At 38.9% G+C, this 21,727-nt stretch overlaps 2 protein-coding genes across 8 annotated transcripts in view; both read right to left on the bottom strand.

Annotated features, from left to right (window-relative positions):
• Nucleotides 1-7,030, bottom strand: part of LOC117468590 (myelin-associated glycoprotein-like) — a 52,399-nt gene extending 45,369 nt beyond the window's left edge. For 2 of the 7 annotated variants that reach the window (XM_034112805.1, XM_034112806.1), the window contains exons 1-6: nucleotides 6,910-7,026; nucleotides 6,776-6,818; nucleotides 5,948-6,010; nucleotides 5,009-5,374; nucleotides 4,628-4,924; nucleotides 1,565-1,816 (exon numbers count right to left, since the gene is read on the bottom strand). In XM_034112805.1, the coding sequence (XP_033968696.1) occupies nucleotides 1,565-1,816; nucleotides 4,628-4,924; nucleotides 5,009-5,374; nucleotides 5,948-5,987 (955 nt within the window). In that variant the 5' untranslated portion in view covers nucleotides 5,988-6,010; nucleotides 6,776-6,818; nucleotides 6,910-7,026. Of the gene's footprint in view, nucleotides 1-1,219; nucleotides 1,481-1,564; nucleotides 1,817-4,627; nucleotides 4,925-5,008; nucleotides 5,375-5,947; nucleotides 6,011-6,775; nucleotides 6,819-6,909 lie in introns of all 7 variants that reach the window. The other 5 variants (XM_034112804.1, XM_034112808.1, XM_034112809.1 and 2 more) reach the window with 5 other exon arrangements.
• Nucleotides 7,031-10,554: 3,524 nt separating this feature from the next.
• On the bottom strand, nucleotides 10,555-20,309 carry LOC117468591 (B-cell receptor CD22-like). The gene is made up of 12 exons (XM_034112812.1): nucleotides 20,247-20,309; nucleotides 20,113-20,155; nucleotides 19,297-19,359; nucleotides 18,368-18,736; nucleotides 17,987-18,283; nucleotides 17,108-17,359; nucleotides 16,763-17,023; nucleotides 14,840-15,106; nucleotides 14,474-14,761; nucleotides 13,700-13,790; nucleotides 13,394-13,463; nucleotides 10,555-11,697 (listed from the first exon to the last, which is right to left on the bottom strand). Exons 3-12 carry the CDS (start codon nucleotides 19,334-19,336, stop codon nucleotides 11,536-11,538), a joined length of 2,097 nt encoding a protein of 698 aa, XP_033968703.1. The 5' UTR covers nucleotides 19,337-19,359; nucleotides 20,113-20,155; nucleotides 20,247-20,309; the 3' UTR covers nucleotides 10,555-11,535.
• Nucleotides 20,310-21,727: the final 1,418 nt, after the last annotated feature.

The raw sequence follows: 21,727 nt of genomic DNA, 5'->3' as shown, positions 1-21,727 counted from the left end.
CTGTTACAAAAGTGCTGATTCTGGGTCTGGCCCTTTAAATGTAACCGAGCTGCTGCTGGCCACGCCCCTTCGGAGCGTCTGCATGCAAGCGGTGAGCTCTGTCAAGAGAAGGCTGTCTAACTGCAGAAACTCTGCTGAACGCTGCCTTGATTAAACGCCATATTATGTTCCAAACTATATTATGCAATATTTCTGAAACAGTATGGAGCTCAAACGCTTTCTCTCTTGTGGGTTTACCTCAAGGACAGTACCTTTTATGTCCGGCTTCTTTACACATATTCTCTCCAGTACAGTGTTAGCTCTGAGTATGCTTGCTAATGTAAACAAAGACCATATGACTTCCACAACATGTCACACATTGTTTCTGATGTATGCAGCACATAGCTTGACATGTTATTTTTTCAGTGTTTACCGCTAGAACAGTGCCATTATATGCATTATATGTATATAACACAGTGGCGACTCGTTATCAGGGGCAGGGCATTAGGCACAGCCCCACATACTGTCAGCAGAAATGAATTAAAATAATAATTCAAAAATATGTATAAAAAATATGTATAAAATATATGTTAAAGATCATGTTTAGTCGTCTGATTCGTCTCTACATTGCTGTTTTAGTCTGTGTTGTTCTGATTAGTGTCCACAGTGTGCCTATTGCCGTGTTGAGCGATGTGGGGCAAGCTCTGGGCTGCCCCTCTCTCTCGCTGTAGAAATGAACATATACTGTGAAAACTACACTGCGCATGCTCAGAGTCTTTTTGTATTCATTGTGTGCGGCAAAAAAATTATCACAAGTCGGGCAAAGTGCTGGCAACCCCACCAAAACGTCATCTTATAATTCAGAGAGCTGATTGGCTGTAAGTACGTGTGCCGCGAAAAGTGTAGTTGTGAAGAGGAGACGAGAGAGAGCTGCGTATAGCGATTAAAATCAGTAAAACGGAAAGAAAATGAATGAAGTTAACCATCTACTTCAGCTTTGGTAAGTTCATTTTATGTCATATATTTTGTTGATCTTCTGTGTTTTGCCTATAGGCTATTGCTCTGCTGGATCGATGGATATTGTGACCTCGGTGATGAGTGTCTGTGTTTTCCTCATATTTACTGTCAGTCTTGGCCTCAGAGACCATGTTTGGGTGACCACAGATATACAGTAGAGCCATATTCAGTCTGTTGAACTTGACAGTGTAAATCAATGTCTTTACTGTGAAAATCAACTTACACTGAATGTCCAGCCGAATCAGTGTTGAATTTTGGTCCCCATGCTCATTTTTTGCTGCACAGTAGTAGTCACCACTGCTGCTTGGTTTGACATCATTTAAAACCAAACATGATCCAGCCTCCTTTTCCTCTTCATCACCTTTGTACCAGGTGTAGTTGGTCACAGGTGGGTTGGCCCGGCTTTTACAAAGCAGGGAAACAGAGCTGCCCTCCAAAAGTGGACCTTTAGGCTCAATGATTATTGTAGTTTCCTTGGGAGGAACTAAATAAAACAAAAATAAATATCTTTTTAAATGTTGCTGGTCAATATTTATCCTCTGTGTGACTGTTTTTCAATCAGACTTACATTGTACGTCTATCTGAGTGATGGATGAGTTCTGGGTTCCGTATCTGTTACTGACTTTACAGTAAAATTGTCTGTCAACTTCTGAGACAGTGGTTGAAAACCTTTTCCCCGAACCCACATCAGTCTCCTGACCTCCATTCACTTTGTACCAAGTGTACACAGCTGGATTGGCATTGCCGTTGCAGGTCAGATTCACCAAGCTGCCCTCTTTTACTGTAGCAGAGTAGCTGACTGATGTGTTCGTTGGAGGATCTGGAAGAGATGATTGAAAATCTAGTAAGCTGTTTTTGTTACCTTTAGACAGAGCCAGGCTAGTTTTCCCACTTGTTGCCAGTCTTTGTGCTGTGCTACGCTAACCAGCTTCTGGCTGTAGCTACATATTTCACAGACAAATGTGAGAGTGAAACAAATGTTCTCATATACAGTAGCACTTGTCAAAAAGACATACCGTACTGCATGCCAATGTACAAAGCACCCTATTGTGTGCACTACCAAGGTTGTTAATATTAAAGCATTATGATGGCTTCATGAATCAATACAAGTCTTACCAACTTTTGGGAGAATGTGAAAAACTTCTTTAAAAGGTCTCCTATTATACTATTTTTAGGCATCTATATTATATGTCTCATATATATAAAAAAACATGTCTATGAAGTGTTTTGCTCAAAATACCAAACAGATCACCCATTCTAGCCTAATGGCGCGTTTCCACTACACGGCCTCGCTCGGCCCCGCTCGGTATGGCTGGGCCTCGTTAGGACTGGCTCACTTTATGGCGCATTTCCATTACAGTTTAGGAACTGGGGCAGTATCTATAGTAACGCAGTGTAGGCGGAGCCGTGACGTGATCTTCAGAGGACCCCAGAAAAACAACACAGCCGTTAGCTGTTAGCACTCAGAGCTCACAGCTCCTCATATATGTTCAGAAACTAGACAAAAGTTAAACAAGTACAAACCACAGACTGCCTGTGTCATGGTGAATACAGTCGCTGCTTTATTTATGTCTGTATAGGCCGTTGTTGTGAGTGTGGACGGTCGGAGCATATACTGCGTTAGCTTAGCCAATCTCCATTTAGAAAACAAGCATTTTAAAAGGTTTTTCCCCTGCCGTCTGTCTGCAGACTTGACAAAGCATTAATTCATGGTTTTTACTAACCGGTATCAGTATGTTGTTACTTCGGCATCATTTTGAAACGTGTATTACAATTAAATCATGGTCAAATATGTCCATCTTGTTGTAGTTGTAGTCCCCTTGCCAGCGACGCTCTCTCTAGTTTAGCATACTCAGCCCGACTCAGCCTCGTTGTCTCTGGCCCTGGACCCACGATTTTATGAGGCCAGAAAAACTGTGACCCGCCGGCCGGTACTAGGCCAAGTGGAAACGCAACCAAAGACGGGCCGCTGACGTCACAGCCCTCTTAAACCGGGCTGCGCGCTGTAGTGGAAACGCGCCATAATACACCTCTATTTCAGCCCAGTTAGAGAAGTGCTGATTCCGAGCCCGTTGCGTTAAAGGTCCCATGACATGGCCATTTCTACTGATCATAATTCCATTGTTGAGGTCTACTAGAATATATTTACATTGTTCAATGTTCCAAAATCACATTGGTTTTCTCATACAGCATCTCTGTATAGTATGTGTATTCACTCTCTGTCCTACACGCCTTGTTGGAGCTCCTGACCCCCCCTCCCTATGAGACCACTGTGCTCTGATTGGTCAGCTCGCCCATTCTGTTCTGATGAGTCCACCACCGTTACAGCGGAACATCAGTGATTATGTGTTACAATGGCGTTTGTTAGCAACCAGAAAATGACACCAGTAATGACAAACAGATGAGAATGCTGCTTGGGGTCTGGGTGCCGTGTTGGCGGGACGTTGCGGGGCTCGTTGCTCCGCCCTTTGAGGCTCGCGGAGCGGACAGTGTGAGCTGAGTTATTGGTGTCTTTTCCTGGTTGCTGCGTGGGGTCTGCGAGACAGCGTGACAACGCGAAACTCAGCCTGAACTCGGCCTGAGCACACACACACACTCGTAGCCTGGCTGTGAGTTTGTGTGTGTGCTCAGGCTGAGTTTCGCTGTGTCTCGCTGTGTCAGGCTGAGTTCAGGCTGAGAAATCCGCAGAGCTGTGGCTGAGAAAAGATAAGGCTGAGTGAGTGTTTGTGTGTGCCGTTACGTCACTTAGCCCCTTACGTCACTATGACCCAGGAAGAAAAAAATGGAAAAAGAAAAATCTCCAACGAGGCGTTCTGGGGCAGCATAGACAGGTATTTTCTGTGTTAGAGTTTTACTCGCTACAGGGTGTACTTGCAGACCGTTTACATGCATAAAAAGCTACATAAAACACAAGGGGACGGGTAATAACCGGAAAAGCATGACATGGGACCTTTAAAAAAAAAAACGCTGCCTTATTATGTTCCAAACCACATCAAGGAATATTTCTGAAACAGTATGGAACTCAAATGCTTTTTCTCTAACGGTTTTGCCACAAGGTGAGTACATGTTTATATCCTGCTTCTTTACACATAGACTACTCTCTCTCTCTCTCTGAGTGTTAGCGATGCCCGCTAATGTAAACACAGACCATATTACTTCCAAAACGTTGCGCATTGTTTCTGATACGGCAACATTTCTGATAGGGCCGTGGAAGTAAAGCCAGCCCACATTTCCGATATTACATAATAACGGTAGCAAATCTGGATCTGTTCCGTTGTACCCCTATTTTTAGAGATGTGGGTGAGGAGGAAAAGAGAGAGGGTTGTATTTTCAGATACTTATATTCATGTATTAAAGACATCTAAAAGTGCATTTTGCAAGATAGGAGACCTTTAAATAATAAAAATAAGAATAAACTCAAGTCACATAAATGACTTTGGTTTAGTGTCCCCTTTTTTCCAGTAAATAATCAAGTCTGCAGTTTTAGTTAACACAACTTGATCCAAATACTCTGCAGAGTCCCCAGAGGAACATTTCATAACATCACATTATATCAAATGAAGGGAATGATTAAATGTGAACTAAATCAACATCCTACTCAGCAACAAGAAAAGGCCTGAAACATACTCACAAAGAACATGGAGGGTCATAAACTTTTCAAACCGAAGGTCGGTGTTGCCAGCTTGTCGTTTGTAGAGAGCGGTGCACGAAAAGTTCTGTCCATTGTGGAGGTAAGAAGAGGTGAAGTTCATAACAGAGACCATGGATTCAGATTCATGTTTCTCCTCAATGTCACCTATCCTGGGGGTCCAAGTCAGATCTGGGGGAAGGATGGGACATGGAGCTACAGCCGTGCAGCTCAACGTCACCAGAGCCCCCTCTTCTACCTCCAGTGTAGATGGAGTTATGGTAGGTTGGTCCAGTGAATCTGAGGAGTAAAAAAAACAAGTACATGACAAGAGGGAAACCAAAAGATGTGTAAAGTGAACAAATGTAAAGACACAATACAAACTTTGAGTGGTGATACGGACTCCTGTTTTAAAGGTGGCCCTCAGCTTATTACAATGAATCCTGAAGTAGTAGTTGTCAGAATGGGACGGTGGCATGTTGTAGAAGATGGTGGTGCACTCCTTGTTCTGCAGGTTCCCTGTGAGGTTTCCTTGCAGAATGTTTCTGCTTGCCTGATCTCCAGTGAGGCTGGAATCAAACACAAATGTTCCGAACGGGCGTCCTCTTTTCCAAATTGCTTTGCAGGAATTATCCAGATCTACATCAAACTGCGAGTCGATGTCGAAAGTGCAGGGGACCTTCACACAGGATCCAGTTAGTCCATCTATTCTCCGTGGCATGGTGATTTCCCACTTCACGCATAAGCTACCTGAGGTGAAATAAAAGCAATAAATTAAATATCCGTCAAGGTTAAAAAATAAATAAGTATTCAAACAACTACCAGACTCAGGGACAGTTTTATCCCACAGGACATAAGACTAAACACCTGAGCTCTGTTAAGTGCCTCGATAAACATTCATCTGTTTGTCATCTTGCAATCTACTTATTTATCTAACTAGTTATCACCGCAATAAACCATATTTAACTTCGTCTTAATGTACATTATTTAATTTCATATTCTGTTCTTGTATATATAATATTCTATTTACATGTATATAGACTTTTTGCACTATTTTTTAAATTGTATTTTATTATATATGGCGTATCGTTGGAGGAGCTCGGGTCGTAAGATTTTCATTGCCATTTCTACACTGTAGCTCATCTTGAAAAAAAAGAAAACAATTAAGCAGAAATGTAAACTGTCATAATTAAAGGAAAACAAACCTGTCCAAATAAACAGCACTTACACACAAAACCTTAACTTTAAACAAAAAAGCATATTTTTCACTTTTTGTGAGTAATCTAAAGACATCGAAAGGTATACAATTGTTGGAAACCCTACCTTGAAGTAGAAGGAGGAAAACCTTTAAAGCACCCGTCATGCTTTTCTGTCAGCTTGGTATTCCTACAGAGGCACCACACACACAGAGCAGACACACACAACATACATTACATCTATTCATTTGTATTTACTAGTTACCTACTACAATATGAATAGCCCTAGTAAAGAAGAATACATGTTTTATAGGGGGGAATTATATTAACTTCACTTCATACTTCACAAAGTAAATATCATCAAATGTGACGTTTGATATGTGTTGCTGAAAGAATAACCCAGTTTGAGTAATATCAAGTTTCACACAGTAGAGAAGCAATGCTGCTTATTTAAAAAACATAATGAATACTACTGAAAAGTATTAGTTATGTATAAAATTCATACTTTTAAACTATTGCTTTAACTTGTATTGCAATGTACTCTTACTGTTACTGGTTTCATCACTAAAAAGAGGAAATAATGTCGTCCTTTCAAAGATAAAATTAGGGAGCCAGCATGAAGATGTTAACTAATGATAACTATTTAAAATATTTTGCATTTGTTTTGATAGAAATTCTGTAAAGGTATGCACATTATTCTTACAAACAGAAAGCAATATATATATGAAATAATATAATATATACATATACTGATAACTATTTAAAATGTTTTGCATATGTTTTGCAAAACCTTTTATGTAGAAAGTAATAAAACAAAATTACAAAATGTCTTTAAAGGTGTGTAAATTATTTTTACCACGAACAAACAACATATACATATGTAACAAAATGACTGAATTAACTGATAAAAAAAGCCTGACATTGTATGACTTTTTTGAGAAAACAATTATCTTACCTTACAGCCAACAATGATGGTCAGCATACGATATTTTCTGTTTCTAGAGAAGAAATAAATACATTAGTAGTAGTAGTATATACAGTACTGATCTATGTTTCAGAAATGGATAAAGAAACAAATAAAGGTTTCACCAGCATGGAAGGGTCAGTGGTAATAGTCCAACAACTGAGTCATGTCAGACTGGTGTCGCGTGTTGATGGCTTTTGAAAGATGTGTCCGGGGTGTGGCCTTCAGCACCATAGAGTTTTGAATCTTTTTACTACATTAATGCAAGTCCCATCAGTCATTTCCTAAGGGATTCACAGAACAATGTTCCAAACCAGAATGTTATAATGAAATATAAATGTGTTTTCAAAAGTGAGTTGTTGATTTACATATTCAATAAACAAAAAAAGATAACAAAAATGACATTTGTTTCCACACTCAAGTACTCAACTGTTTCATCAGATCATTTTGTCAATTTGAAACAAAGAGGAAGTGAAGAGAAACAAAATGAAAGGCAATGCAGAAAGAGGGAAGAAACAACAATGTGATACTTTGCATGCACAAACAGTAGAAGTCATAAAGTGTTATAAATTAAACAGTCAAGTTGAAGTAAATATAAGTGAAAACAAAGTGAAGTATAAAGGCTTTACCAAACTAGTTGCCAGTGGGCATTGTGTGTGATGTTTTTGAAGAAGCAGAAACTATTTCTGAACTTTCCTGAGCAGCCACATTTAGGAGCTACGCAGAGAACAACACGATGAAGGAAAAGTGAATCAGTTTGATTCTTAAAACACAGATACTTGGTGTTTGACATACAAGTACTTATGCTGGGATTTTTCTAGAATCACACCAAGAACGTAATGTTACAAATTGTACGCTGATTTTCAAAACAGCACTGATGTCAGTTACCAAGAAACACAGATGTGGTTAATTGTCTGAGACATGAAGTCAAAGCCTTATGTTGACTATTCTTATGTGTTACAGTAAGCATGTCAAAAGAGCAGGAAATTCGCTCTAAAGGTGCCACGACTGGTGCAAATAAATATTTATATCACAACCAAATATACAATCACATTGTATCTGGTTTGTTCTTGATCATGTAAAAACTGCATCTTAGTGAAGATCATCTTAAGCACCAACTCTCTAACAGGAGAGTTTATTTTTCTACCAGCTTATTACTGTGTTGCGATGTGCACACTGCACTGCAAGTAAATAGTGGATATTGTTAAAATACTTAACAAAAAACAGGTAATAAGTTACGCAGGTGTCAGGGATGTAGGAGTGTGTGCGTGTGCATGATTTGATGCAAGCTCGCTCACATATTTGTTGGAAATAAATAAATATAGAAAATAACAGTGTTTTGTGAAATGTTATGTAAAGTTCTACAACAAATACTCCTGTAGGAGTATAATAACAAGGATATACAAATATAAGGCACACGACACAGGACCAATGACTAATTGTGAAAATATTGATAAAACAGACGCATATCTTGAGACGACAATAACCATAACTAAAAATAGGGACGACTGGACATTATGCAACTATTTACAACCTACTGTGTGTACAAGAGGCTAAACAGCACATTGCAAAATAGCTAAATATTCAAAAGACTCCATGATCAGAATATATTTGTGTGCCATTGTTATTATTAAGTTGGCAATACAGATGTTGATTGAAAAAAATACCAACATTTTTATGAATAAACATTTAATAGTGCATTCAGAACAGTGCATGCCTTCATTTGTTTGCATATCAAACCCATATACACTTCCAAATAACTTAATTCATAAAAATGTAATTTCTGAAAACAAATATACAGCATATGGACATATTTGAGGAAACACCTGACCATACTGTATAAAACAATCCAAGACTAGACAGAAATAGTGATGCAGCACACAGTCTAATAAAATGGTTGCATTGTTATATTAGATCGCATTATATCGACAGGTGTTGCTAGTATTGTGTTCACACCCTGTTGTAGTTTTAGTGTACACCTGTGCTGTAATGCTGCGCTCAGACCAGCAGGGGGAGCTCAGGCTCAAAGAGAAACCTGGCAGTAACAGACTCCCAGCTGCAGGCTGATGTGTTAAACTGCTGAAGGCTTGCAGCTGGTTCAGCATTGAACCTCAGCCGCCACTCAAGCATCAAATAACAGTTTCCCCCACTGCGTTCGTACACATCTGTTCAACATCTGGAGCCAGTACACCTCCTCGTATCACGCTAGACTATATCTGTGTTTTCTTCTAGAATGAAAAGAGGCTGGAGGACTGCAAGAACATCAGCACAGCACACTCAGCTGTATCTCAGAATCCATTGAACGATGACATAGACACCAGTGAGGATGAATTAGAGATCAATTATTCACAGGTGAACTTCAAGGCAAAGACTCAGAGAGCCGCCAGAGACTTGAGCAGCTCTGATGAAGAGGAGACCCAGAACTCTCACATCAAAATCTGAGTTTACATTATCTTATCCTGCCTTACAGGTTCAGCCAATTGTTAAATACAGTTTGGATTTCAATACGTTTCACTGCTTCTCTCCTTTGATCAGTAAGTACCAAAATGGTGAGCTTAAAGGTGGGGTAGGTAAGTTTGAGAAACCGGCTCGAGATACACTTTTTGTTATATTCCATGGAATGCTCTTAACATCCCGATAGCAATGAATATCTTAAGCCGTAATACTGTAAAAAGTACGACCAATCATTTTACCCGGCCCGGCTAAAATAACTGGATGGCCTACCTGCCTGTCAGCCTTCCATCGGGGCACACACTTATCTTGTGCCCTCATTGGTCATGTGCGCGTTCGTGTGTGTTGGAGGAGGGGCTCTGTAAGGAAGTGGCAGATTTTCTCCGGTTGTGTATTTTCAAATTCTAGCGATCTCGAGCCGGTTTCTCAAATTTACCTACCCCACCTTTAATCCAAAACCCATGAAACCTACAATTAAAAAGAAAGACATTGTGTTTAAACTTCTGAGTTGTGAAATAAAAGTATGCATTGGAAGATGTATGTTGGGGAAATATTTTCCAAGCCCACCCCTTTGACCCAGTTTATCAGTTTGTAGGCTACTGCCCTCTCTGAGCACAGGCCTGCAACTTTGGGCTGCTGTGCTCTCAGTGTTTTGTTTCCCTGTTCCTGCCTGTTGGCGTCAGCTGATAGAGATGTTATAATGCTTTGCCTGTTTTATCTTGTTATGCAGAATGTTGATTATTCTCTCAGAACCAGATAAATGGGTCTGGGGTAGAGATCTTCAGAATTGGTCGGGCAACCGCTGTATCAACTTCTTGCTGCAGCACATGTCTTGTCAATTCTCCAGCCGTAACTTCATAATAAACCATCAGTGTTTGCCATCAAGTTCCAGCTCTCCCCGTGTCTCACTGTGTTTTCCATTACAATATACATTATTTAAAAAAAAGTATTGACATTTACGACGAGGGCTTTAATGTTGGAGGCATTCTAACATGTTTTTAAATATAACTACGGTTGTAGTTGAAGAGTTTGTAAATTAACATGAACCGAAGCTGTTGCCTGTTGCAATATACAGTCTATGGTTGCTACAGAGGATTGTGGGTAATGTAATGTCTTCGGCCATCCAAAACTCATAGAAAGCTACTTGTTTCTCAGAATTGAAGGGGAAAACGTGACAAAAGCATTGTACACTAAAACCTATCAATGTCGTTTAATTAACAAGGATAATCTGGTGTTTTTGAGTTGATGAGTAGTGGAGATATCACTGTCAAATCAATCGACAGTAAGGGGAATACTTACTTCCGGGTGTACAATTCTCCGTTATCCAATGGGAATGGACGCTCACATTGCCTTTAACAGCCGCAGATTGTTGGATTATTCTCTCACAACCAGCTAAATGGGTCTGGGGTAGAGATCTTCAGAATTGGTCGGGCAACCGCTGTATCAACTTCTTGCTGCAGCACATGTCTTGTCAATTCTCCGGCCGTAACTTCATAATAAACCATCAGTGTTTGCCATCAAGTTCCAGCTCTCCTCGTGTCTCACTGTGTTTTCCATTACAATATACATTATTTAAAAAAAAGTATTGACATTTACGACGAGGGCTTTAATGTTGAAATATTGTGCAGAAGAGGCTTGTTTCTGAAATAAACATGTTCAAACAATGTGCCAAATACATATTGCTCTATTTCATTACAAGCTTTATAAAATCTTTTCACAATTTGTATAACTACCAACAAACTGAAAGTTTTTGTATTTTGAAAAATAAATCTATAAAAAAAGTTTGACAAACTATGTCCAGCTGCTTCTTTCACGCTTTGCAAAGGCTTTAAATGTAAAATCATGATGCAAGATAGCATTCAAATATTAAATATAGTAAAGGTCATGATTTCAAAGCAAAAACGTATTGTTATAATTGATTGTTGGGTAACTACCTGCTATACAGTAAACAGTATGTATCCATTTTAGGGTGATTTTGTTTTGCTATGCATCTTATGGACCCAAGAAAAATATGTACTGTAACAAAAGTCCAGAACTAAACTTGAAGCATTTACATAAGCTGCCTGCAGAGCAGTTTCTATCACCGCTGCTGCAGTTTTCTTTTTACCACAGCGGGGATCTGCTTGTATGGATAAGTCCTGTAGCAGTTTGAAGCGCATAATTCTGTGTTCAAGCTACCATTTCTATTAAACGTCAGCCATAATATCTTCACCACAAGGTCTATGAGACTAAGGTGTCTTCTCTTGTCCCAATTGAGTGTCAGCAATGTTATCTTCTTCCTCTCCATCTCCTTAGATCGATTAGATCTCAGCATACTCAGCCGTCTCTGAGTCCAGGCCTGTAATCTCCTGCAGTTTAGCAGAGTCCACATTCGCGCAATGGAGAGGTTCTTCCCCATCTACTTCTTTCATTTCCAGAAAGGCTTGATTAGCATAAACCACATCCACTTCTGAAGAGTTGATCTACATAAATTAAAAATATTTGCTTTAGTGATGGAGCAAAGGAGGTAGTAGTGCACAATAAGGCCCATTGTTAAACAGAACACTTTTGGGAAATAACTTGTTTGCCAGTAAACCAGCCGCTAATTGCTTCCTTTTTTTAAATACCATGGGAGAGTGGGGTATGAGCCAGTGGGTGAATTGACCCACCCCCTTTATCTAGGGAACTGTGCACATTTGTTGTCATGTGACCATAAATTCAGGAAGAACCCAACATTTCTATTTGGCTGTGATGGAAAGAAGCACACGGTCAATGGGCTAAATAGAGCCAGTGGTTCAACAAGAGACAGACAGAGGAGATGGAGAGAGTGGCCACTGATGTCAACGGTGGAAAATCCATCAGAGCAGCTGCAAAAGACCGAAATATTGACAACCCTGCGTAGATACATGAAAAGTAAGGAGGAAAAGGAAAGGAAAACAGTAGGTGGAACAGCAGAGTCAAAGAGGGTCTTCACACAGGAGAGAGAAGGAGCTTGCAGACCAAAAACTGGCTGACCAGTTCCATGGCCTCACTGCAAAGAAATGCTGTGAACTGACCTTTGATTTAGCCGACAGAAACAACATTCCTGAACCAAACAGCTCAAGATTAAACTTGAAAAAGTCAATGGGTAAATGTACCCCATGGCTTAATTTAACTCAATTGACCCCTCAGTTTGGGCAAGTTAAGCCACAAGACCACTTTTTTTAAGAAATCATATTTTCATGACCTTTTGTGATATTTGCATTAATTTCATTTTGATTGACAGAAGACATCCTGAAGTAAAGGTTGTTGTTGTCACTTGACTTTTATCTCATTTTTCGTTGCCTAGAGGTCAACATAATAAAAATAATGGCTCATCTTACCCCACTCTCCCATACTATGATGTTTTTTACGTTTTATGGGACACTTTTACTTTTTAAAATGCCATTTGGTATATATGTCATACTAAATTATGAGATGTCTTTATAGCATAATATACTATGTTTTCTTTTTTTATTTAAATTAAATACAATACTATGAATTTATTATAACATAATAAACTATGATATTTGACCCATTTTTCATGGCACACTATACTATCAATTAAAACCGTAAAGACACTGAAATACTTTTAAAATATTCTACACTACGACTTTTTTAATTTGACAGGTGACATTTTTACGTTTTCTTTCTCCAAAACCTTAAGTTGGACGATGACCTTTGGGTGCTATTTTTGTCCTTGTTTTAATATTTCATTATTATTATTATTATTGATAGGTTTCATTTTTTCAACTCATTTTTAGCATTCCATATTCTTTCCCTTTTATCCATTGTGTTTTCCTAAAATCCTATGTTTTAAAGCACTTTGTTCTGCATTTTTGCATGAATTACAGAACACTGACATGCTTCACTACTGAAACTGATTATACAACTGATTATTTTTGAAATGTTTCATGGCATACAAAACACATACTTTTCGCGAATTTTATGCATATGCATGATAAAGACTACCATGATTTTGAAAAAAGAACATATATCATGACTTTTAACGATCTATGTATTTTGACATACCATACAATGCTGTTTTGACAAAGTATATTAAGTACATCATATTTTTTAGGACTCAGCAAAAACAGCAAAAAGTACATTTTTGTTGGGTAAGTGAAGCTTCCTGCCAATGTGTGCAATACATAAACTCACCGCATTAGTAACTACAGGATTGCAAGTCTCCGCCTTTCTCTTGTCGGAGGAAAAGATGACTTTTCCTTTCCTACGACAAACACAAATAAATTGCAAAAGAAAAAAATTGATTCATTTATTATAATTTTCTAATAAAGTCTTTCATTTAATTTTTTTCTGAGATATTTAGCAATTGTTTGAGGCGGCCATGGTTGCACTACTTCAATTTGCTGCCTGCCTGGTCCCCAGAGTTAACCCCCTGATGACTACCTCAAAATGCATTTACAATAGTAGTCGTAGCTTTGAAAAAAAAGGGTTGTCTCTTACCGGTAGTATATTAGCAGCAGCAGTACACACACCAGCAGCATCCCCAGAGCTCCCATGACAAAACCGATCCCAATAGACAAAGAGTGGAGGCCTGAAAATTCCCCACAAACCACATTGATCGTTAAAACCAGAGAGGGCCAGAATATTCAAAAAATCAAAAAAGTACTGTGGGGATTGTCCACTGTACTGAATGTATGTGAGTCGCTTTGGATAAAAGCGTCTAACAAGTGACATGTAATGTAATGTAATGTAACAATAACCACATTCTTCATTAAAAGGACACTCTCTCTACGGCTAAATCCACATACATCATTTGTGATGTGTGCCATTTGGTAAAGCACTTTCAGCTGCACCTGCTCTACGAAAATTGATCTGTCATTACTTTCCCAGAAGCAGAATAAGAGTTTGCTCTCACTGGCCAATGTATTAGTTACACCTGTTCAACCGCTTTGTAACACAAATATCTAATCAGCCAAGGCAAGCAAGGCAGCAACTCAAAGCATTTGGGATGTAGACATGGTCAAGACGATCTGTTGAAGTTCAAACAGATCATCAGAATGGGGAGGAAAGGTGATTTAAGTGACTTTGAATGTGGCATGGTTGCTGCCATGAGTATTTCAGAAACTGCTGATCTACTGGGATTTTCGCGCTCAACCATCTGTATGGTTTGCAGAGAATGGTCTGAAAAAAACCACATTGATCATTAAAACCAGAGAGGCAGATTATGCAGAAAAACCAAACAAATACAAATTCACCATCTCGCAATTCCTCTACCTTTGCTAAGCGACATGTTAAAAGCAAAACTGTCAGAGCCCAGTGAGTTGATGCTGAGGCAGACTAGAGAGAGCGTGTCTTCGTCCAGATCGTACAGGGTGATGATGCTCTTCATGCCCACGTTCCCCAGCGACTCTTCCCTGATTGTGATGGCAGCAGAGTGATTGACAGGCTCTCCGGCCAACTTCCAAACCAGGGAGGGAGGCGGGTTCCCCTGGCTGTAGCAGGAACATCGAATCATGGATGAAATCTTGATGCAACGGGAAGAAGACAGGATCTCTGGAGGAACTGAGACAAAGAAGTAATTTGATTTTGTTTAATGGTAACCAAGGATTGCCTTTAATTAAACAAGTGTATTAATCTCACATGTGACGTCAAAGCTGACACGCTCTGAGGTGCCAGGTCCGTGGACATTCAGAGCTTCACAGTAATACTGATCTTCTGAGAGTTTGGTCACATTGAAGGTGAGGTCTCTCTCAGAGCCCATCACCTTCTCCTCTATTCCAGCCGCTCTGAACCAGGTGAAGTTCACTGCTGCTGGATTGGCGATGCTTGTGCAGGTCAGAGTTACAGAGCTGCCGTCCTGCACCGGACCAGAGGGGTCAACAGACACCGAGGTGTTCTTAGGGAGATCTGAAAAGGATAGTGTGTAGCTGACGTTACTAGTTCATGCATGTCAGTCACTTCAAAATAAAAAAGAATGTCATGGTTTTAAGTTAAGGATTTAGGCCCGTTGGCGTGCAACTGTCTTGCTTACCACCAATGGTACAAGAATCACAGTTTGAGAATCACAGTCTATGTAAAACACATTTACATTTTGAGTTGCCTTTTTTAGAAAACTGAGACAACAACCACTTCATTCTCTGTGTTTGGAAATAACATCTTAATAATAAAACAAAAGAAAAGAAACCAAACACAACATCCTCATATGATTTGAAGCTCACCTATTATGGAATATTTGAACAATATATTATAGGGCCATATCTATACAAAACATGTGTCTTTAGAGTTTTGCTCAAAATACCTAACAGATCACCCATTGTAGCATGCCTCATACCCCTCTATTTCAACCCTGTTACAAAAGTGCTGATTCTGGGTCTGGCCCTTTAAATGTAACCGAGCTGCTGCTGGCCACGCCCCTTCGGAGCGTCTGCATGCAAGCGGTGAGCTCTGTCAAGAGAAGGCTGTCTAACTGCAGAAACTCTGCTGAACGCTGCCTTGATTAAACGCCATATTATGTTCCAAACTATATTATGCAATATTTCTGAAACAGTATGGAGCTCAAACGCTTTCTCTCTTGTGGGTTTACCTCAAGGACAGTACCTTTTATGTCCGGCTTCTTTACACATATTCTCTCCAGTACAGTGTTAGCTCTGAGTATGCTTGCTAATGTAAACAAAGACCATATGACTTCCACAACATGTCACACATTGTTTCTGATGTATGCAGCACATAGCTTGACATGTTATTTTTTCAGTGTTTACCGCTAGAACAGTGCCATTATATGCATTATATGTATATAACACAGTGGCGACTCGTTATCAGGGGCAGGGCATTAGGCACAGCCCCACATACTGTCAGCAGAAATGAATTAAAATAATAATTCAAAAATATGTATAAAAAATATGTATAAAATATATGTTAAAGATCATGTTTAGTCGTCTGATTCGTCTCTACATTGCTGTTTTAGTCTGTGTTGTTCTGATTAGTGTCCACAGTGTGCCTATTGCCGTGTTGAGCGATGTGGGGCAAGCTCTGGGCTGCCCCTCTCTCGCTGTAGAAATGAACGTGTACTGTGAAAACTACACTGCGCATGCTCAGAGTCTTTTTGTATTCATTGTGTGCGGCAAAAAAATTATCACAAGTGGGGCAAAGTGCTGGCAACCCCACCAAAACGTCATCTTATAATTCAGAGAGCTGATTGGCTGTAAGTATGTGTGCCGCGAAAAGTGTAGTTGTGAAGAGGAGACGAGAGAGAGCTGCGTATAGCGATTAAAATCAGTAAAACGGAAAGAAAATGAATGAAGTTGACCATCTACTTCAGCTTTGGTAAGTTCATTTTATGTCATATATTTTGTTGATCTTCTGTGTTTTGCCTATAGGCTATTGCTCTGCTGGATCGATGGATATTGTGACCTCGGTGATGAGTGTCTGTGTTTTCCTCATATTTACTGTCAGTATTGGCCTCAGAGACCATGTTTCGGTGACCACAGATATACAGTAGAGCCATATTCAGTCTGTTGAACTTGACAGTGTAAATCAATGTCTTTACTGTGAAAATCAACTTACACTGAATGTCCAGCCGAATCAGTGTTGAATTTTGGTCCCCATGCTCATTTTCTGCTGCACAGTAGTAGTCACCACTGCTGCTTGGTTTGACATCATTTAAAACCAAACTTGATCCAGCCTCCTTTTCCTCTTCATCACCTTTGTACCAGGTGTAGTTGGTCACAGGTGGGTTGGCCCGGCTTTTACAAAGCAGAGAAACAGAGCTGCCCTCCAAAAGTGGACCTTTAGGCTCAATGATTATTGTAGTTTCCTTGGGAGGAACTAAATAAAACAAACAGAAATATATTTTTAAATGTTGCTGGTCAATATGTATCATCTGTCTGACTGTTTTTTAATCAGACTTACATTGTACGTCTATCTGAGTGATGGATGAGTTTTGGGTTCCGTATCTGTTACTGACTTTACAGTAAAACTGTCTGTCAACTTCTGAGACAGTGGTGGAAAACCTTTTCCCCGAACCCACATCGGTCACCTGACCTCCATTCACTTTGTACCAAGTGTACACAGCTGGATTGGCATTGCTGTTGCAGGTCAGATTCACCAAGCTGCCCTCTTTTACTGTAGCAGAGTAGCTGACTGATGTGTTCTTTGGAGGATCTGGAAGAGATGATTGAAAATCTAGTAAGCTGTTGTTGTTACCGTTAGACAGAGCCAGGCTAGTTTTCCCACTTGTTGCCAGTCTTTGTGCTGTGCTACGCTAACCAGCTTCTGGCTGTAGTTACATTGTTGACAGACAAATGTGAGAGTGAAACAAATGTTCTCATATAGCACTGGTCAAAAAGACATACCGTACTGCATGCCAATGTACTGTACAAAACACCCTATTGTGTGCACCACCAAGGTTGTTAATATTAAAGCATTATGATGGCTTCATGAATCAATACAAGTCTTACCAACTTTTGGGAGAATGTGAAAAACCTCTTAAAAGGTCGCCTATTATACTATTTTTAGGCATCTATATTATATGTCTCAATTTTGCTCAAAATACCAAACAGATCACCCATTCTAGCCATGCCCCATACCCCTCTATTTCAGCCCTGTTAGAGAAGTGCTTTTCCATTAAATAATCAAGTCTGCAGTTTTAGTTAACACAACTTGATCCAAATACTCTGCAGAGTCCCCAGAGGAACATTTCATAACATCACATTATATCAAATGAAGGGAATGATTAAAATTAAAAATGATTAAATGTCAGCAACAACAAAAGGCCTGAAACATACTCACAAAGAACATGGAGGGTCATGAACTTTTCAAACGGAAGGTCGTTGTTGCCAGCTTGTCGTTTGTAGAGAGCGGTGCACGAAAAGTTCTGTCCATTGTGGAGGTAAGAAGAGGTGAAGTTCATAACAGAGACCATGGATTCAGATTCATGTTTCTCCTCAATGTCACCTATCCTGGGGGTCCAAGTCAGATCTGGGGGAAGGATGGGACACGGAGCTACAGCCGTGCAGCTCAACGTCACCAGAGCCCCCTCTTCTACCTCCAGTGTAGATGGAGTTATGGTAGGTTGGTCCAGTGAATCTGAGGAGTAAAAAAAACAAGTACATGACAAGAGGGAAACCAAAAGATGTGTAAAGTGAAAAAATTAAAAGACACAATACAAACTTTGAGTCGTGATACGGACTCCTGTTGCGTAGGTGACCTTCAGCCTGTTATTACACTGAATCCTGAAGTAGTAGTTGTCAGAATGGGACGGTGGCATGTTGTAGAAGATGGTGGTGCACTCCTTGTTCTGCAGGTTCCCTGTGAGGTTTCCTTGCAGAATGTTTCCGCTTGCCTGATCTCCAATGAGGCTGGAATCAAACAAATTTGTTCCTTTCGGGCTTCCTCTGATCCAAATTGCTTTGCAGGTATGATCCAGATCTCCATCAAACTGCGAGTCTAAGTCGAAAGTGCAGGGGACCTTCACACAGGATCCAGTTAGTCCATCTATTCTCCGTGGCATGGTGATTTCCCACCTGAAGCATAAGCTACCTGAGGTGAAATAAAAGCAATACATTAAATATCCGCCAAGGTAAAAAAAAAAAAAGTATTCAAACAACTACCAGACTCTGGGACAGTTTTATCCCACAGGCCATAAGACTAAACACCTGAGCTCTGTTAAGTGCCTCGATAAACATTCATCTGTTTGTCATCTTGCAATCTACTTATTTATCTAAATAGTTATCACCGCAATAAACCGTATTTAACTTCGTCTTAATGTACATTATTTAATTTCATATTCTGTTCTTGTATATATCATATTCTATTTACATGTATATAGACTTCTTGCACTATTTTTTTAATTGTATGTTATTATATATGTTGCATCGTTGGAGGAGCTCGGGTCATAAGATTATGATTGCCATTACTACACTGTAGCTTATCTTGAAAAAATAATTAAGCAGAAATGTAAACTGTCATAATTAAAAGAAAACAAACCCATCCAAATAAACAGCACACACACAACCTTAACTATAAACAAAAAAGCATATTTTGCACTTTTTGTGAGTAATCAAAAGACATCAAAGGCATTAAATTGTTGGAAACCCTACCTTGAAGTAGAAGGAGGAAAACCTTTAAAGCACCCGTCATGCTTTTCTGTCAGCTTGATATTCCTACAGAGGCACCACACACACACAACAGACACAACATCTATTCATTTGTATTTACTAGTTACCTACTACAATATGAATAGCCCTACTAAAGAAGAATACATGTTTTATAGGGGGGAATTATATTAACTTCACTTCATACTTCACAAAGTAAATATGATCAAATGTGACGTTTGATATGTTTTGCTGAAAGAATAACCCAGTTTGAGTAATATCAAGCTTCACACAGTAGAGAAGCAGTGCTGCTTATTTAAAAAACATAATGAATACTACTGAAAAGTATTAGTTATTTATAAAATTCATACTTTTAAACTATTGCTTTAACTTGTATTGCAATGTACTCTTACTGTTACTGGTTTCATCACTAAAAAGAGGAAATAATGTCCTCCTTTCAAAGATAATATAAGGGAGCTAGCATGAAGATGTTAACTAATGATAACTATTTAAAATATTTTGCATTTGTTTTGATAGAAATTCTGTAAAGGTATGCACATTATTCTTACAAACAGAAAGCAATATATATATGAAATAATATAATATATACATATACTGATAACTATTTAAAATGTTTTGCATATGTTTTGCAAAACCTTTTATGTAGAAAGTAATAAAACAAAATTACAAAATGTCTTTAAAGGTATGTAAATTATTTTCACCACGAACAAACAACATATACATATGTAACAAAATGACTGAATTAACCGATAAAAAAAAGCCTGACATTGTATGACTTTTTTTCAAAAACAATTATCTTACCTTACAGCCAACAATGATGGTCAGCATACGATATTTTCTGTTTCTAGAGAAGAAATAAATACATTAGTAGTAGTAGTATATACAGTACTGATCTACGTTTCAGAAATGGATAAAGAAACAAATAAAGGTTTCACCAGCATGGAAGGGTCAGTGGTAATAGTCCAACAACTGAGTCATGTCAGACTGGTGTCGTGTGTTGATGGCTTTTGAAAGATGTGTCCGGGGTGTGGCCTTCAGCACAATAGAGTTTTTAATCTCTTTTTACTACATGAATGCAAGTCCCATCAGTCATTTCCTAAGGGATTCACAGAACAATGTTCCAAACCAGAATGTTATTATAACATATAAATGTGTTTTCAAAAGTGAGTTGTTGATTTACATATTCAACAAACTGAAAATATAAAATATGACATTTGTTTCCACACTCAAGTACTCAACTGTTTCATCAGATCATTTTGTCAATTTGAAACAAAGAGGAAGTGAAGAGAAACAAAATGAAAGGCAATGCAGAAAGAGGGAAGAAACAACAATGTGATACTTTACGTGCGCAAACAGTAGAAGTCATAAAGTGTCATAAATGAAACAGTCAAGTTGAAGTAAATATAAGTGAAAACAAAGTGAAGTATAAAGGCTTTACCAAACGAGTTGCCAGTAGGCATTGTGTGTGATGTTTTTGAACAAGCAGAAACTATTTCTGAACTTTCCTGAGCAGCCACATTTAGGAGCTACGCAGAGAAGAACACGATGAAGGAAAAGTGAATCAGTTTGGTTCTTAAAACACAGATACTTGGTGTTTGACATACAAGTATTTGTGCCGGGATTTTTCTAGAATCACACCAAGAACGTAATGTTACAAACTGTACGCTGATTTTCAAAACAGCACTGATGTCAGTTACCAAGAAACACAGATGTGGTTAATTGTCTGAGACATGAGGTCAAAGCCTTATGTTGACTATTCTTATCTGTTACAGTAAGCATGTCAAAAGAGCAGGAAATTCGCTCTAAAGGTGCCACGACTGGTGCAAATAAATATATATATCACAACCAAATATACAATTACATTGTATCTGGTTTGTTCTTGATCATGTAAAAACTGCATCTTAGTGAAGATCATCTTAAGCACCAACTCTCTAACAGGAGAGTTTATGTATCTACCAGCTTATTACTGTGTTGCGATGTGCACACTGCACTGCAAGTAAATAGTGGATATTGTTAAAATACTTAACAAAAAAAACAGGTAATAAGTTACGCAGGTGTCAGGGATGTAGGAGTGTGTGCGTGTGCATGATTTCATGCAAGCTCGCTCACATATTTGTTGGAAATAAATAAATATAGAAAATAACAGTGTTTTGTGAAATGTTATGTAAAGTTCTACAACAAATACTCCTGTAGGAGTATAATAACAAGGATATACAAATATAAGGCACACGACACAGGACCAATGACTAGTAATTGTGAAAATATTGATAAAACAGACGCATATCTTGAGACGACAATAACCATAACTAAAAATAGGGACGACTGGACATTATGCAACTATTTACAACCTACTGTGTGTGCAAGAGGCTAAACAGCACATTGCAAAATAGCTAAATATTAATCAAAGACTCCATGA

The sequence above is a fragment of the Trematomus bernacchii genome, unplaced genomic scaffold (assembly GCF_902827165.1).
Source record: "Trematomus bernacchii unplaced genomic scaffold, fTreBer1.1, whole genome shotgun sequence".
Lineage (NCBI taxonomy): Eukaryota > Metazoa > Chordata > Actinopteri > Perciformes > Nototheniidae > Trematomus > Trematomus bernacchii.
This window is presented reverse-complemented; position numbering and strand designations above follow the sequence as displayed.

Excerpts from the sequence above, each read along its gene's own strand:
- LOC117468591 (XM_034112812.1), bottom strand. The coding sequence starts at position 19,336 with ATGACGGGTGCTTTAAAGGTTTTCCTCCTTCTACTTCAAG. Across the intron at positions 17,360-17,986 it reads CATGACCCTCCATGTTCTTT|ATCCTCCAAAGAACACATCA; the intron begins GTGAGTATGTTT and ends CATCTCTTCCAG. Across the intron at positions 17,024-17,107 it reads CACTCAGATAGACGTACAAT|TTCCTCCCAAGGAAACTACA; the intron begins GTAAGTCTGATT and ends TGTTTTATTTAG.